This window comes from Malus domestica, chromosome 02 (assembly GCF_042453785.1).
Source record: "Malus domestica chromosome 02, GDT2T_hap1".
Lineage (NCBI taxonomy): Eukaryota > Viridiplantae > Streptophyta > Magnoliopsida > Rosales > Rosaceae > Malus > Malus domestica.
Window position 1 is genome coordinate 24,183,394 of NC_091662.1, and position 17,972 is coordinate 24,201,365.

At 38.8% G+C, this 17,972-nt stretch overlaps 1 protein-coding gene across 1 annotated transcript in view; it reads right to left on the reverse strand.

Moving 5' to 3' along the window:
- Positions 1 to 5,846: 5,846 nt before the first annotated feature.
- Positions 5,847 to 17,972, reverse strand: part of LOC139191533 (uncharacterized) — a 61,158-nt gene continuing 49,032 nt past the window's right edge. The window contains exons 3-6 of the mRNA XM_070812419.1: positions 6,803 to 6,923; positions 6,667 to 6,749; positions 6,039 to 6,348; positions 5,847 to 5,942 (exon numbers count right to left, since the gene is read on the reverse strand). Coding sequence (XP_070668520.1) covers positions 5,847 to 5,942; positions 6,039 to 6,348; positions 6,667 to 6,749; positions 6,803 to 6,923 — 610 coding nt within the window. The remainder of the gene's footprint in view (positions 5,943 to 6,038; positions 6,349 to 6,666; positions 6,750 to 6,802; positions 6,924 to 17,972) is intronic.

The following is a 17,972-nucleotide window of genomic DNA, read 5'->3' on the forward strand; positions in this document are numbered from 1 at the left end:
GTAAACGGGAATTGAACAATAGCACTTTCTGCCCAATTGAGAATGATTTCCCACGGATCATGTTGTCATGGAAAGCTTTGGTCTTTTGTTTGTAAATGCTTGCATTATCGTACGCCTCGTGCCGTATCTCATCAAGCTCATTCAATTGCAATCTCCTTTGACTTCCTGCTTCCTCGAGGTTCATGTTAAACTTCTTGATGGCCCAAAGTGCTTTGTGCTCCAATTCAACAGGAAGATGGCACGCCTTGCCATAGACAAGTCGGAAGGGGGACATCCCAATGGGGGTTTTGTACGCCGTACGATACGCCCAAAGTGCATCATCTAACCGTAAGCTCCAATCCTTCCGTGTTGGCCCAACGGTCTTCTCAAGTATTTGCTTGATCTCTCGGTTGGAAACCTCGGCTTGGCCATTCGTTTGAGGATGGTAAGGTGTAGAAACCTTATGGGTGACACTGTATTTCCTCAATAACACTTCAATGGTCCGATTGCAAAAGTGTGACCCTCCGTCACTAATGATCACTCGTGGCATTCCGAACCTTGCAAAAATGTTAGTTCTAATAAAATCTGCAACCACTTTAGAATCATTAGTTCGGGTGGCCTTTGCTTCCACCCACTTCGACACATAATCAACCGCAAGCAAAATATATGTAAAACCATACGAAGAAGGAAAAGGACCCATAAAATCAATAACCCAAACATCAAAAATTTCAACATTTAGGATAGAAACCTGCAGCATTTGGTCCCTAGCACTAATACCACCCATTCGTTGGCTTTTATCACATGTTAAGCAAAAAGTTTTAGCATCTTTGAAAATACTAGGCCAATAAAATCCACATTGTAACACCTTAAGGGCTGTGCGTTGTGTGCCAAAGTGCCCTCCACATGCATACGTGTGACAAAAACTCAAAATTGAATAACATTCAGAATCGTGCACACAACGACGTATAATCTGATCGGGGCAAAATTTCCATAAATACGGATCATCCCACACATAAAACCGTGCATCATGCCTAAGTTTATCACGTTGGTGCCTAGTGAACTCACTTGGAATACGTTTTGACACCAAATAATTAACAATATCGGCATACCAAGGTGCACTAACCTTAATGGACAGCAATTGTTCATCGGGGAATGTCTCCAAAATTGATGTGAAAATTATGTTGACACTCAAATTAACCCTCTTTTTATCAATTGTAGCAAATTATGTAAGTAGGGATCGTTCTAAACCGGGGATTAGGAGGGATTGCAAAATCACTTGAAAACTGACTCAAATATGTAAAAACAAGTTTAAAACACTAAACTAGACTCAAAGAATGCAAAACTAAACTTTAAAACACCAAAACAAACCAAAAGACTCAAAACAGCACCAAAACACTCAAAACTGCCTTAAAAACACAATCTGGGCAGTTTTGGACACTAAGCACCAAATTGGACGAATTTGGGTTTTAACTTGAATCAAAACACTTAAAAACACAAAGTAAAACACTTACTAACTAATTTGACACTTTAAAACAAAGGGGGATTGGTTTTGGACGAATTTAAAAACAAAACAAACTTTGTAAATTAGAACAGATTGTAAAAACGAATTTGATTTAAATGGGTGAATGGAAGGCTAGCTAAGGGGTTCATTGATGCGAAATAGATAAGCACACAAATTAAACCCTCTTTTTGTCAAATTGTAGCAAAGATGTAAGTAGGGATCGTTCTAAACCGGGGATTAGGAGGGATTGCTAAACACTTGAAAACTGACTCAATGATGTAAAAACAAAGTTAAAACACTAAACTAGACACAAAGAATGTAAAATTAAAAGTTAAAACACCAAAACAAGGCAACGGAACCAAAACAGCAAATAAACACTCAAAACTGCCTTAGAAGCACAATCTGGGCAGTTTTGAGTACTAACACAAATTTGGACGAATTTATGTTATAACTTGACTCAAAACACTAGAAAACATAAACTAACACACTTTCTAACTAATCTAAGACTCTAAAATAAAGGGGGATTTTGTTTTGACGAAAATTAAAATAAAGAAAACAGATTGGAAATAGGGCAGATTGTAAAAACGATTTTTGTGAAATAGATGGGTAGAAGGCTAGTTAGGGGCTCTTTCTCCACACATGACAAGTATGCAAACGACTCAATTTCCAGTTATTCCTTCGTTGAATTATGAATGACAATGCCCCAAATTAACCGTGACATCACTAGTTAATTCTCAAGTTTTCCTTGTGTTATTGGATTGGATGACATCATTCGACAACCCTTAGCATTCCTCAAAAGTTCCCTACATGACATCATAATAAAGATACAATCAAAGATCATTACGTTCAATGAAAACTATAAGCATTGACAAAGCACTTGCAACTATAGCATCATGTCACTCATGTTAGGAATTGAACTTAACGCGATCGTGACTAGCGACCTTCACTACATATGAATATAAGTGTGTGACGATTATGTGAAACAACCTTATATTCTAGCAACATATTCATGCAAGCCAATTAAGTGTCGACCCCTAATTAACAAACACAAATAAGTTATTACTCGCACAGTTAAGCCAATTGCATTCACGATTCAAGAACTCATAACTGGAATTTATTAAATCAACTTGCATACATAGTCATGGCTTCGAAATTACCCCTAACCAATAGGGGTTTAGCCACTCATGTTCGTAGCAAAACGAAAGGAAAAGAAATTAAACATTGAAAGCATAAAACGAATTACACCTAGAATGCACCAACGATGAAGCTTAAGCATCCAAGAGTCCTTCCTTCTTTCTCCTTGCTGCTGCACACGAATGGGTGAGTTTTGGGGGTTATGAATGGTGTAGAACGATGGGTTTATGACTGGGATAGGTGTATGGGACGGCTAGGGTGGTTTTTGGTCAGAAAATTTGGTGAATGGTGAAGGATAGGTGCGGCAGAGAGAGTGGTGATGTTTCTGGCGTGAATGGGACTGAATGGGCAGATTCTTGGGTATTTGAATGATGTAGAATGGATGGAGGATGTATGGAAGTGTTTAGGGTTGATGGGTGGTGCGGCTAGGGTGGTTTTGTGGCAGAAATTTGGGTGAATGGTGAAGGAATGGGGCTGTTGAAGATGGAGAATGGTTTCTGGCGTGAAGGATTATTTTCTGGATGAATGGCTCTGTTTGTGGCTGCACAAACATGTTTATTTAAAGGGATTAGGAAATTAAAAACCCTAGGCTAATTAGGTAATCAGAAATTAAGTCTAAGGATTCTAGAATTAGGAAATAAATCAGAAAATTAAAGGAAAGGGCAAGGGAAATTCGGCTAGGGTTTAAAACACAAAAGGAAGGTGTTTTAAAGCATAAAAACAGGAAATAAGGAAGAGGAAATGCAAAGGGGGGTGCGGCAAGGGTTCAAAAGGGTTCTAGGCTTTTGTTTTGTGTCCTAGAATGCTTAGAAAGTCTTCATAATTGCTGGAACTTTTAGGGACAATTAGGAAAAATCAAACCAAAGTAGGAAACCTTGGCTTAACTTTCCTACTTCAAGTAGGAATCCTTGTTGGTGTAGGAATCCTTGTTCTTCTAGGAATCCTCATGTGATTAGGAATCCATCTTCAATTAGGAATCCTTCGTTGATTAGGAATCCTTCGTCGATTAGGAATCCTTCGTCGATTAGGAATCCTCCTTCATGTAAGCACTTTCCTACTTCAACTAGGAAACCTTGTTCAAGTAGGAATCATCATCTTCAAGTCTTCAAATTCGTCCAAACCTTGGCTCCAATTATGTGATAATCATTCCAAGCCCAATTTTGCTCCAAAAAGCTCCAAAATGCATCTTCTTGCATCCTTTGGCCTTAAAACCTGAAAACACATAAAACTAGCTTAAAAGACTACTTTAACTAAGAAAACACCATGGAAATGCATAAGAACTAGCTAACTAAGGCGCATAAATATGCTCCTATCAAATTCCCCCACACTTAGCTTTTGCTAGTCCTCGGGCAAAACAAAACAAACAAAAGAAACAAAACACACTCTTGACCTTCCAACAATTGGCTTAGGGATTTCCAATGCACATGACATGTTAAAAATTGTTATCCCCATAGATTTGAGTCATCTTTACACAAGCACATACATAATTAAAGCCACCACTTACTAGTTCACAAGTAATCAATTAAAACAATGCTTTGAATGTAGTAACATGCCTTAGAGAATTCCCTCAATTCCTTACAAGATATACACTCTATTTTCACTCAGCTTTTCTAACTCCACACCCTACACTAGTCATATGTGAGAAGATTGATGTAGATATGAAAACGAATGCTCACATATATGTTTCACAAGGAACGCAATTTCTAGAGTTAAGAAGCATGTTTAGATATGATCTCATGAATGGAATGCTACTACTTAAATGCGAGAACCAGTGACACCATATGCTCATACCAAATTCAAACTCCACAAATTGAAACACATAACACTCAAGATAGAAGTTAAGGGTTGTAACGGGGCTTGGGGTATTGGTTAACAAAGAAAGGATAGGGAAAACAAACGTTCTTCATGCATTAGTAAGCAAAGTAGTGAAATTGAGACTTAGAATTCACTTAGATTGCAGAAATTAACATTAAAACACAAGGGAAAGATTTAGACAACTCCTTAGGGCCGAATTCATTGTTTTGGACCCTTACTTCAACAAACAATACTTTGGAACTCTTTTTCACATCTTTTCAACTCTTTTTTCATACTTTTCACACTTTTTTTCTTCATTTTTTTCTTTTTCCACGAATTTTTTCTTTTCTTTTCTTTCCACACGTGCCTATGGCACACAAAATCACCAAAAGAAATACTTCCCCCACACTTGTTTTCTGTCAACATAAATTAAAAGGAATTCAATTTGAATCATGCTTTACTATGCTTTAAGAACAAGGGTATGGATGGTCCTAATCTAGGCTAGGTGAGGAAAACATGGGTTAACAAAGAATAGGCTAAACAAGGCTCAACGGGGTTAAAAACCTACAAAACATAATAACAGAGGGGATTTACGGCTTTTTGGCTATGGTGGTGGTCACTACACAACTTTATCTTGAATATGTGTTATGCAATTCAATGACATGCTTTGAATGAAATGGGCATGAGTTCTAGCATTTGGAACTAAATGATGAAACGCCTTCTAAGTAGCAACCAAGCAAGGAATAATGAGATCATGCAACGACTTAGAAAACAAAGAATGCACAGATTTTAACTCTCCAAATAAACGTTTAGGCTCAAGTCTCACAAGGTTGTAGCATTAACTCGAGTTCCTTCCTTCAAGCATGTTACAAAAACTGATTTTTCCTTTATGATTGCATGTGAATTCATAAGTTATAACCACAACCAAGCATAAACAAAGAGTAAATCAAACTTTCATCCATGTTAATCACTCTCTTTAACAGTCATGCAATTAAAAACCAAATCCTCATCATTGTGTTGGAAGGTACCCTAAGACACAAACAAACACACAAAAACAACTCTTTTTGGGTTTTTAAAACAAATTTTTCAAATTTTTATGTGATTTTCGGATTTTTACTTCAAAACACCCTAAAACACACCAAAAGAGCTTAAAAACAGCAAGGAACAAGTCTATAAGTAAAGGGTGATAAAATCCCACGAATTTGCATCAAAAACACTTATTTACCCCCCCACACTTAAATCAAACATTGTCCTCAATGTTTCAAGCACAAACTCACACAAAACACAAAGAAACACACAAACAGCAAGTTCAAAACAAAATTGGCAGATTAGAAACAAGCAACAAAGTGAAGGGTTTTAGAAACTCAAATCTGGTTGTTAGAGCAATTCCTAGGTCCCACGGCATTGTCCTCAATCTTCCTTATTTGAATGCTTCTCTTTAAGCTCCCCTAGGTCCCACGGCATGGATTTGATCTTTGAATGGACGATGATACTTGAAATGAACCGGCATTGGTTTAGATTCTAGTGTAGGTACCTGATTCATCAAAATCAGCAAGTTAGTATAAAATGTAATGGAAATTGGAGAAGATGACTGACTTGCTTTGTCCGACAAGAACTCAATGACAAACACCACTCCTTTGAAAGTTTCAGGGATATTGGACTTGGCCAGATTTACTATGATGGTTGTGACTTGTCCAATGTCATCAAATTCAACTTCTTTGGGCTTTGTTGTTTCAAATTTGTCCTCTTTGATGAAGTCTTGACATTCTTTAGCCACTACTTTCTCTTGAATCATTCTTCTTGGGAAACAAAGGCCTTTGAAATATTCAACACGATCTAGAACTTGCTTTGTTGCACCAAGAATTGGAATATCCTTTTGCACCTTTGGAAGAGCTTCCACAATGTCTTTTTCACTCACTTCTTGCTTGGGAATCAAAAACCTGCTAGGAAAAGGGACTTTGGGTGGAATAACATTAGAATGAAATGAAATTGGGACGTCCTTACTTGTGGTGGGCGGGTTAGAAGGCTTAGGGGGTTGCGGCAAGGGTTGTTCTACCCTTGCCGTGTGTATGTCTTCTTCCTCCTCCTCAATCAGCAGCTCCTCATCCACTTCTAGGCAATGTTTGGACGTTTTTAGGTCAGCTCCAACCTCCATAGCACTTCCCAAAGTGATAGCATCATGGATTTCAAAATCTTCCTTCGAATTTTCAATAGTTGAGTTGGAAACTTCACTTTGCTCTTGAATTTGTGCCATGAACTCCATAATCTGCCCAATATGCTTCTCCAATTCACCCGTCTTCTTGGTTTGAATTGGCATCTCTTTGTTTCGATTTTCTACTTCCTGGTACAAAGAGGTGAGTAACTTATTAAACATATCATTATCCAAAGACGTACCTGAATTGAATTGGGCAAATTGTTGTGATGGATGTGATAGTTCATATGGCCAATGATAGAACTCCTCTTCTTGCTGCCAATATCCACCTTGTTAAGCCTCCTTGGCTTGATTTTGTGAGCCCTGCAACAAAGAATTTAATTCATTAAGAATTTGATTATAATCTATTGACGAACCTAAATTTGATTGAGCATATTGTATATGAGGTTGTGGTGGCTGCATAGGTCTTGAATAGAACTCTTCATATGGCTGCCAATATGCTTTGTGTTGAACTTGTTGAGCTTCCCACCACATAGAGTTTGAATGATCACTCCAATCGCTTTGTGGATATAGATTGGCTTGGTATCCTTGCCTATAAGACGCACCAAATGTAGGGACACTTTGCATTGTGGTCCTTTCGGCAATCTGTGACAATTGAGAAGTAAGATTTGCTAATTGAGCTTGAATGCTAGCAAAATCCATGTCTTACTTCTCTAGTACCTAAAATCAAAGAAAGAGAACTAAATCAAATATAAAAAGTAACACACAACAAGGAAAACAAAATTAAGTCAGAAACTAAAACAGAAACAAACTAAACAAAAAGAAAAGAACCAAGGGATTAGCAAAGTTGCTAATCCCCGGCAACGGCGCCAAAAATTTGATGCGAAATAGATAAGCACACAAATTAAACCCTCTTTTTGTCAAATTGTAGCAAAGATGTAAGTAGGGATCGTTCTAAACCGGGGATTAGGAGGGATTGCTAAACACTTGAAAACTGACTCAATGATGTAAAAACAAAGTTAAAACACTAAACTAGACTCAAAGAATGTAAAATTAAAAGTTAAAACACCAAAACAAGGCAACGGAACCAAAACAGCAAATAAACACTCAAAACTGCCTTAGAAGCACAATCTGGGCAGTTTTGAGTACTAACACAAATTTGGACGAATTTATGTTATAACTTGACTCAAAACACTAGAAAACATAAACTAACACACTTTCTAACTAATCTAAGACTCTAAAATAAAGGGGGATTTTGTTTTGACGAAAATTAAAATAAAGAAAACAGATTGGAAATAGGGCAGATTGTAAAAACGATTTTTGTGAAATAGATGGGTAGAAGGCTAGTTAGGGGCTCTTTCTCCACACATGACAAGTATGCAAACGACTCAATTTCCAGTTATTCCTTCGTTGAATTATGAATGACAATGCCCCAAATTAACCGTGACATCACTAGTTAATTCTAAAGTTTTCCTTGTGTTATTGGATTGGATGACATCATTCGACAACCCAAAGCATTCCTCAAAAGTTCCCTACATGACATCATAATAAAGATACAATCAAAGATCATTACGTTCAATGAAAACTATAAGCATTGACAAAGCACTTGCAACTATGGCATCATGTCACTCATGTTAGGAATTGAACTTAACGCGATCGTGACTAGCGACCTTCACTACATATGAATATAAGTGTGTGACGATTATGTGAAACAACCTTATATTCTAGCAACATATTCATGCAAGCCAATTAAGTGTCGACCCCTAATTAACAAACACAAATAAGTTATTACTCGCACAGTTAAGCCAATTGCATTCACGATTCAAGAACTCATAACTGGAATTTATTAAATCAACTTGCATACATAGTCATGGCTTCGAAATTACCCCTAACCAATAGGGGTTTAGCCACTCATGTTCGTAGCAAAACGAAAGGAAAAGAAATTAAACATTGAAAGCATAAAACGAATTACACCTAGAATGCACCAACGATGAAGCTTAAGCATCCAAGAGTCCTTCCTTCTTTCTCCTTGCTGCTGCACACGAATGGGTGAGTTTTGGGGGTTATGAATGGTGTAGAACGATGGGTTTATGACTGGGATAGGTGTATGGGACGGCTAGGGTGGTTTTTGGTCAGAAAATTTGGTGAATGGTGAAGGATAGGTGCGGCAGAGAGAGTGGTGATGTTTCTGGCGTGAATGGGACTGAATGGGCAGATTCTTGGGTATTTGAATGATGTAGAATGGATGGAGGATGTATGGAAGTGTTTAGGGTTGATGGGTGGTGCGGCTAGGGTGGTTTTGTGGCAGAAATTTGGGTGAATGGTGAAGGAATGGGGCTGTTGAAGATGGAGAATGGTTTCTGGCGTGAAGGATTATTTTCTGGATGAATGGCTCTGTTTGTGGCTGCACAAACATGTTTATTTAAAGGGATTAGGAAATTAAAAACCCTAGGCTAATTAGGTAATCAGAAATTAAGTCTAAGGATTCTAGAATTAGGAAATAAATCAGAAAATTAAAGGAAAGGGCAAGGGAAATTCGGCTAGGGTTTAAAACACAAAAGGAAGGTGTTTTAAAGCATAAAAACAGGAAATAAGGAAGAGGAAATGCAAAGGGGGGTGCGGCAAGGGTTCAAAAGGGTTCTAGGCTTTTGTTTTGTGTCCTAGAATGCTTAGAAAGTCTTCATAATTGCTGGAACTTTTAGGGACAATTAGGAAAAATCAAACCAAAGTAGGAAACCTTGGCTTAACTTTCCTACTTCAAGTAGGAATCCTTGTTGGTGTAGGAATCCTTGTTCTTCTAGGAATCCTCATGTGATTAGGAATCCATCTTCAATTAGGAATCCTTCGTTGATTAGGAATCCTTCGTCGATTAGGAATCCTTCGTCGATTAGGAATCCTCCTTCATGTAAGCACTTTCCTACTTCAACTAGGAAACCTTGTTCAAGTAGGAATCATCATCTTCAAGTCTTCAAATTCGTCCAAACCTTGGCTCCAATTATGTGATAATCATTCCAAGCCCAATTTTGCTCCAAAATGCATCTTCTTGCATCCTTTGGCCTTAAAACCTGAAAACACATAAAACTAGCTTAAAAGACTACTTTAACTAAGAAAACACCATGGAAATGCATAAGAACTAGCTAACTAAGGCGCATAAATATGCTCCTATCATTCATCTCCACACATGTTATACTTGCATACAAAACGATTTCCAATTGCTTTTCAATAAACCATGAATTCTCAATGCCCCAAGTTAATTAGTTCCGCTTAAATTAACCCTCAGATTTTCCTAACGTTATTGAATTGGATGATTGCATACGACAACCCAAAACATTCCCCACGAGTCCCCTACATGATTGCATAATAGAGATACAAGCAAGAATCATTAAGTTCTATGAAAACCATAAGCATTGACGAAGCACTTGTTACTATGATTGCATGAAACTTATGCCAAGAATTTACTTAACGCGATTGAGATCATCAACCTTTACTACTTGTGAATATAATTCCATAACGATTAGGTGAAATTTCCTTATATCCTAGCATTCAGTTTATGCATGATAATTAAGCGTGCACTCTCAACCAATACACACAAATCAATGTAATCCACATAGATAAGTAAATTGAATTCACAACTTATGAAACTCAATTAGAAGTAATCAAATCATAACGCAAGCATAAACATGTATTTCGAATCCCCCCCTAGCCAAGGGGGGTTTAGTTCCTCATATGCACAAAACAAAGAGAATTGAATTTAAACATTGAAATCAACGGAAAAGAAACACCTAGAAATTCCAGCGACGCGAACTTGAATTGCATGAACTTTCGAGCTTCCTTCTCCTCCTCCTTGGTGCGGCAAAGGGTCTAGGGACTAGTTTAGGACCTTAGGTGTATGGATGCATGGTTATGGATGTATGTAGTAGTGTTTAGGGGAAGGGAATGGTGCGGCAAAGATGTGGAGAGAGTTTGGACGAATTTCTGGAGTGAATTCTGAATTGTGGTGAGTGGTAATCTGATTTAGGGGTTAATAGGAGTATATATAGGCACTTAAAACCCTAGGGTAATCAGATATGGACTTGGATAACCCAAATCCACAAGGAAATAGGTCTAACAATCAGATTTTGCAAGGGAAAAGGGGTCCTAGGTGCGGCTGGATAGGGATAAGGTGGATAAGGCTTCTAGATGGCCTTGCAAGGCAAGGAAATCAGGTTTCTAGAAGGGATAGGTGCGGCACTTAAAGGATAGGCCAGATTAGGGCTTCTAGAAACCCTCTAATGGCAAGGATGGATAAGGTTTCTAGAACAAGGATAAGGTATCCTAAATGGATAAGGACTCCTCATTGCATTTGGAAACTTTGCCTATTAGGATTAGGAAACCTTGTCTTTGTCATTCCTTCTTCATTCTGGATTCCTTCTCCTTCTTGGACTTGGAAATCTTCTTTGTAGCTGCAACTTGATGCCTTTTGGATTTAACTTTCCTACTTCAAGTAGGAAACCTTGTTTGAGTAGGAATCTTCATCTTCAAGGAATCCTAATTCAACTAGGAAACCCATTTTGACTAGGAATCCTAATTCAACTAGGATTCCATCTTCACTTAGGCACTTTCCTACTTCGACTAGGGAACCTTGTTCAAGTAGGAAACATCATCTTCAAATCTTCAATTTCGTCCATCCTCTTGGCTCCAAGCATATGACATCCATTCCAAGCTCAACTTTGCTCCAAAAGGCTCCAAAATGCATTCTTTTGCATACTTTGCCCTTAGAGCCTGAAAACACATAAAACTAGCTTAAAAGACTACTTTACTAAGCAAAAACACTATAAATGCACAAGAACAAGCTAAACTAAGGCGCATAAATATGCTCCTATCAAAAATCGGCAAAGACTCCTCATTATGCACCATTCAGCTTAGGTGGTCAGCCACCATGTTTTCACTTCCCTTCGTGTTCCGAATCTCTATATCGAACTCTTGAAGTAGCAATATCCATCGAATTAGCCGTGGCTTGGCCTCCTTTTTGGTGAGCAAGTACTTCAGAGCTGCATGATCAGTGAAAACAATTACTTTAGTTCCAATTAAATATGATTGAAATTTATCTAAAGCAAAGACAACGGCAAGGAGTTCTTTTTCCGTAGTGGAGTAGTTCAATTGTGCATCGTTCAACGTCCGTGAGGCGTAGTAAATGACATGCGGCCTCCTGTCCTTTCTTTGTCCTAAAACAGCTCCTAAAGCATAGTCGGACGCATCACACATGAGCTCGAAAGGTAGACTCCAATCCGGTGGAACAATGATGGGTGCCGTGGTTAACAACTCCTTGAGTTGGTTGAATGATGCCATGCACTCCTTGGTGAATTCAAACGCCACTTCTTTTTGTAGGAGCCGGCAAAGAGGTTGTGCTATCTTCGAGAAATCTTTGATGAACCTACGATAGAATCCTGCATGGCCAAGAAACGAACGAACCTCTCTAACCGAAGTCGGAGAGGGTAAGTGACGTACAAGATCTATTTTCGACTTATCAACCTTAATACCCTTTTCAGAGATTATATGACCTAAAACGATACCTTGTTTAACCATAAAATGACACTTTTCCCAATTAAGTACAAGGTTAGTTTCAACACAACGTTTTAGGATCAAACTTAGATTATGCAAGCAACTATCAAACGAATCACCAAATACACTAAAATCATCCATAAACACTTCAATTATCTTTTCTACATAATCAGAAAATATGCTCATCATGCATCTTTGAAATGTAGCAGGTGCATTACATAAACCAAAAGGCATGCGACGATATGCAAAGGTACCAAACGGGCATGTAAAAGTGGTTTTTTCTTGGTCCTCGGGTGAAATGACAATTTGATTATAACCAGAATAACCATCAAGAAAACAATAAAAAGCATAACCCGCTAACCTCTCAAGCATTTGGTCAATGAACGGCAATGGGAAGTGGTCCTTCCTCGTGGTGGTGTTTAGCTTCCTATAGTCAATGCACACCCTCCAACCGGTTTGAATACGTTGAGGGACAAGCTCATTCTCGGCATTAGCTACCACCGTCACTCTGGATTTCTTTGGCACGCATTGAACGGGCGAAACCCACTTACTATCCGAGATTGGATAGATAACCCCACAATCTAGAAGCTTTATGATCTCCTTTTTCACTACTTCCATCATCGGAGGGTTAAGACGGCGTTGAGCCTCTCTAGTTGGTTTGGCCCCCTCCTCAAGAAATATGTGATGCATACAAGTTGTAGGGCTTATACCTTTAATATCGGCCAATGTCCAACCTAGGGCAGATTTGAACTCCTTCAAAACTCGAAGCAATTTCTCCTCTTCTTGTGCCGTGAGGGAGGAGGAAATAATGGCAGGTAGTGTTTCATTTTCTCCCAAGAAAATGTACTTCAAATGGCTTGGCAAAGGCTCGAGTTCAAGGATAGGTGCCTGAATTATGGATGGAAGCAATTTGTTAGTCGAAATGGGAATGGACTCACGGGTAGTATACTTACCATCAAGCTTAGGTGAGGACTCAAGGGCAGCCACAACTTCAATTATTTCCTCATTAGGGTGCACGGCATGGCCTAGTCCATGTATGCCGTGGGTTACACTAGAATCTGCCCCCTTGGTTGTAATTTCCATGCCTCGTGTAATGACTTTTTCAAGCGCATCGTCATTCAAATCGTCGAGATATCCCTGCGCCAAAGACTCAATTATATCAATAGAGAAACATGAATGGTCCTCACTAGGGTATTTAATGGAATCAGAAAGATTAAAATTAACAACTTCCCCATCGAATTCCATGGACAAAGTTCCACTATACACGTCAATCTTTGTCCGGGCCGTCTTCATGAATGGCCTTCCAAGTAGAATGGGCAGCGAAGGAGCATGGTCCGATTCATCCATTTCAAGGACATAGAAATCCGCCGGGAAAACTAAATGATTAACCTGCACAAGAACATCTTCCAAAACTCCCTTTGGATAGGCGCTAGATCTATCGGCCAATTGTATTATTACCCCATCATTTTTCAACGCTCCTAAGTTCATAGATGCATAAATGGAATATGGCATAACATTTATAGAAGCACCTAAATCAAGCATGGCGGATTCAAATCTAGTGTTCCCAATGACACAAGGAATGCTAAAGCTACCTGGATCTTTGCATTTGGGAGGTAGTTTGCGTTGCAAGATGGCGGACACATTCTCACCTACCTTTACCACTTCCTTAGTCGACATCCTCTTCCTAGTGGTACACAACTCTTTCAAGAACTTAGCATACCTTGGAACTTGCTTGATTGCATCTAACAAAGGTATGTTCACTTGAACTTTCCGAAAGGTTTCAAGGATATCCTTTTCTGCCTCTTCTTTCTTCGTTTGCATGAACCTACTAGGAAAGGGCACAATTGAAGGGAAAACATTAGTATGAACCGAATTTGACACATTCTTACCTTTGTGGGACAAATTGGGCAGATTTGGGGCCTTAGGGACTTGCGGCAAAGGTGGAACCACCTTTGCCGTGGGCAACCTTGATTCCTCCTCTTCCATTTGCAAAATTTCATCCTCGTTATGACCTGTTTTTGATGTAGGATCTGCCCCAACTTCCTTACCACTTCTTAGGGTGATTGCTTTTTGCACTTTCGAAACCTCTCTTCGGATTTGGAATGGTGGAACTAGGAAGTTGTCCGGGATCTCGAAACTTACCTACAAACTCGGCAATCTGCCCAATTTGTTTCTCAAGTTGATCCACCCTTTTATCTTGGTTTTGCATAGCCTTAACTTGATCTTCCTGCCCATTAGACAACTTAGTTAGTATCTTAAGAAGTGCATCATTGTCAAGAGACGTACCTGAGGCACTTGGGCCGGATTGGGCTTGATTTTGGGGTGGGCCGTAGGTTTTGGGAAAGAACCCCGGGGGTTGTTGCCTAAAGCCTCCTTGGTTTTGAGGTTGTTGGGGATCCCTCCACTTGAAATTTGGGTGGTCTCGCCACCCCGGATTATACGTGTTGGAGTATGGATCATGTCTTGACTGATTTTGGCTTTGAAACCCAATGGCATTCGCACTCTCCCATCCGCCATTCTCGATGAGTTGAGGACATTTTTCGGAGACATGTCCTTGGATAGAACATACGCCACATACCACAGGTCCTTGCATCTTCATTCCCTCGGCCATCTGTGAAACAATAGAAGTAAGATTAGCTAATTGTGAATGAAGATCGGAAGTCGAACTTACCTCATGTACTTGGTGCCGTGAGGGTCCTCTTTGGCCTACACCCTCGTACTGTTGAGCGTTCAACGCTCTATTAGCAATCAAGACCTTGGCAGCCATGGGTGTTTTATCCACCAATGCTCCGCCCGCCGAAGCATCAAGCATTTGACGTTCTAGAGGTAGGAGGCCCTCGTAGAAATATTGCAAGAGCAATTCCTCCTTCATCTGATGCTGTGGACAAGAAGCAACAAGTGATTTAAATCGTTCATAATATGTAGGAAAAGACTCACCTTCTTCTTGCTGAATTCTGCTTATCTTTTTGCGTAGGAGGATGATGCGAGAAGTTGGAAAGAACTTCTCCAAGTACGCTCTCTTCATACTCTCCCAAGAAGTGACAGTGCCGGGAGCTAACTCGTATAACCAATCCTTGGCTTTATCCATCAAAGAGAATGGAAAAGCCTTCATCTTCAAGATATTTCCGTCAACATTGACGGGAGTCATACTAGAGCAAACTACTTCAAATTCTTTCAAATGTTTGTTAGGATCTTCCATGGACAAGCCATGGTATTTAGGAATATGATGAAGCAAACTTGACTTTAATTCAAACTCGTCCGTCTTACCTTGGGCAGCCATGGGGTATTGAATGCACAAGGGTGCGGCATTATCCAAACCTGAGGCGGAAAGCTCCTTGAGTGTACGGTTGTCCATGGCCATGCCTTGGACTTCTTCAAATATTGATAGGAGCATATTTATGCGACTTTGTTATCTTGTTTTCTTGCATTTACGTTGTTAGTTATTGTTTATTATAGTGATTTAAGCTAGTTTCGTGTGTTTGTAGGTTCATATGGCAATTGAAGCAAGAAAGTGCATTTTGGTGCATTTTAGAGCAAAAATGAGCTTAAATGGAATGTATGCTTATGGAGCATAGGGAATGGACAAATTTGAAGGTCAAATGAGTTTAAGAAATGAAGAAATGAAAGTGAAGAACAAAGAAGTCGGAATTGGCAACCAAAGTTTCTAATGTTGGAAGTTTCTATTCTTGAAGGTTTCCATTTTTGAGAGTTTCTATTCTTGGCTTTGGGCTTCTAGATGAAATAAGCTTTCTAGAAACCCTATTTTCCTTGCCTTGCAAGGCTTTCTAAAAACCCTAATTCATTGTGGATCTCTACCCTTGCCGCACCCTAAACCCTAGCCCATTACTTGTGCTGATTTCTCTAGGGTTTTGTGGTGCCTATAAATACATATTTTAGGGTTGAATCACCTAATTTTCGTCCATACTTCCAGCCACACCATTCTACACATCCAAAAACCTCAAAAACACAATTCTAGCCATTTTTCTTCCTTGCCGCAAGCCATCTACCACCATTCTTCCATATTTTCTAACCTTCCCCCATCCTTTTGCCGCAACACTTCCATTCCACCAAAGAGAGGAGCTTTGCCGTGACCTTTGGAGAGGAGGAAGGCTTTGTCGCATGCAATCTTCAACCATTGGAGTTTCTAGAGTTCTTTCTTTCTTTGTTTCTGTTTTCATGTTTAATTTAACTTGCTTTTCAATTATGTTAAACATGTGGAACTAATTTCTTTTTAGTTAGAGGTGAATTTGAAGCCATGGACGTATGTTTTATATGATTTGATTTCTTCCAATTATGATTTCAGAAATTGTGAATGTGATTTACTTATCTATTTGATTGATAACTTGTTTATGTATGTGGGTTGAGTGTCGACACTTAATTTGCATGCCTAAACTTGATGCTAGGATATAAGGGAATTTCACCTAATCGTTATTAACTTATATTCATAAGTAGTGAAAGTCGCTAGTCACGATTGTGTTAAGTGAATCCTAGGCAAGAGTAACATGCGTATCCCATAGTTATGAATGCCTCGTCAATGCTTATGATTTCCATTGAACTTAATGATCTTTGATATGTGTCTCTATGATGCGTATTCCATAGTTAGGGTCCTTGATAAGAATAATTTGGTTGTAATGCGTATTCCATTCAATTCAATGAATCTAGGGAAATCTGAGAATTAATTGGTGCAATCTAGTTAATTTGGGGCATTGTCATTCATGGTTTGTTGAAAGAGTAATTGGAGATCGAGTTGTATGCATATGTTCATGTGTGGATAAGGAACCCTCTAACTAGCTTCTCACCATTCTATTTAATCACAATCTGTTTTGCTTTACATTTGTTTTTTAAAGTTTTAATTTCGTCAAAATCATTCCCCCATTTATTTTAAAGTGTTAGATTAGTTAGAAATCCATTTAGTTGTGTTTTTAAGTGTTTTGAGTCAAGTCATAGTCCAAATTCGTCCAAACTAGTGTTAGGTATTCAAAACCGCCCAGAAAGTGGTTTTAAGGCAGTTTTGAGCCTTTTAGTTGCTGTTTTGAGTTTTTAGTTTGTTTAGGTGTTTTAAACCCTAGTTTTGCATTAATTGAGTCTAGTTTAGTGTTCTACATTATATTTTTATGTTCTTGAGTCAGTTTTACATTGATTAGCATCCCTAGTTAATCCCCGGTTAGAACGATCCCTATTTGCTCATATACTACAATTGTCATCCATAGGGTTTAATTTGTGTGTCAAGTTAATTTTCACATCAAATATCCCTGCCGTGGCTTCCTCCTCCTCTTCTTGTACGTTTTCTTCAAGGTCAGATTCGGAATTGGGTGGATGGTGTTCTTGCTGGTTTCTAGCTCTTCTTAACTTCCTCTCAAAATCGTCGTCAAAATCCAAGATGTTTGCACGAATCGGTTGAGAGCTTCTAGTCATACATTAGTACCTAAGAAACAAGAAACAAAATTAGGTCAGAAACTTAAACAAAGTCAGAAACAAAGTGAAATAAAAGAAAGAAAAACAATCCAAGGGATTAGCAAAATTGCTAATCCCCGGCAACGGCGCCAAAAATTTGATGCGAAATAGATAAGCACACAAATTAAACCCTCTTTTTGTCAAATTGTAGTAAAGATGTAAGTAGGGATCGTTCTAGACCGGGGATTAGGAGGGATTGCTAAACACGTGGAAACTGACTTAAAAACTCTAAAACAAGGTTTAAAACACTAAACTAGACTCAAAGAATGCAAAACTAAAGGTTAAAACACTTAAACAAACCTAAAACTCAAAACAGCAACCTAATGACTCAAAACTGCCTAAAAACCACTTTCTGGGCAGTTTTGAGAACCTAACAAGAACTTGGACGAAATTGGGTGAAAACTTGAATCAAAACAC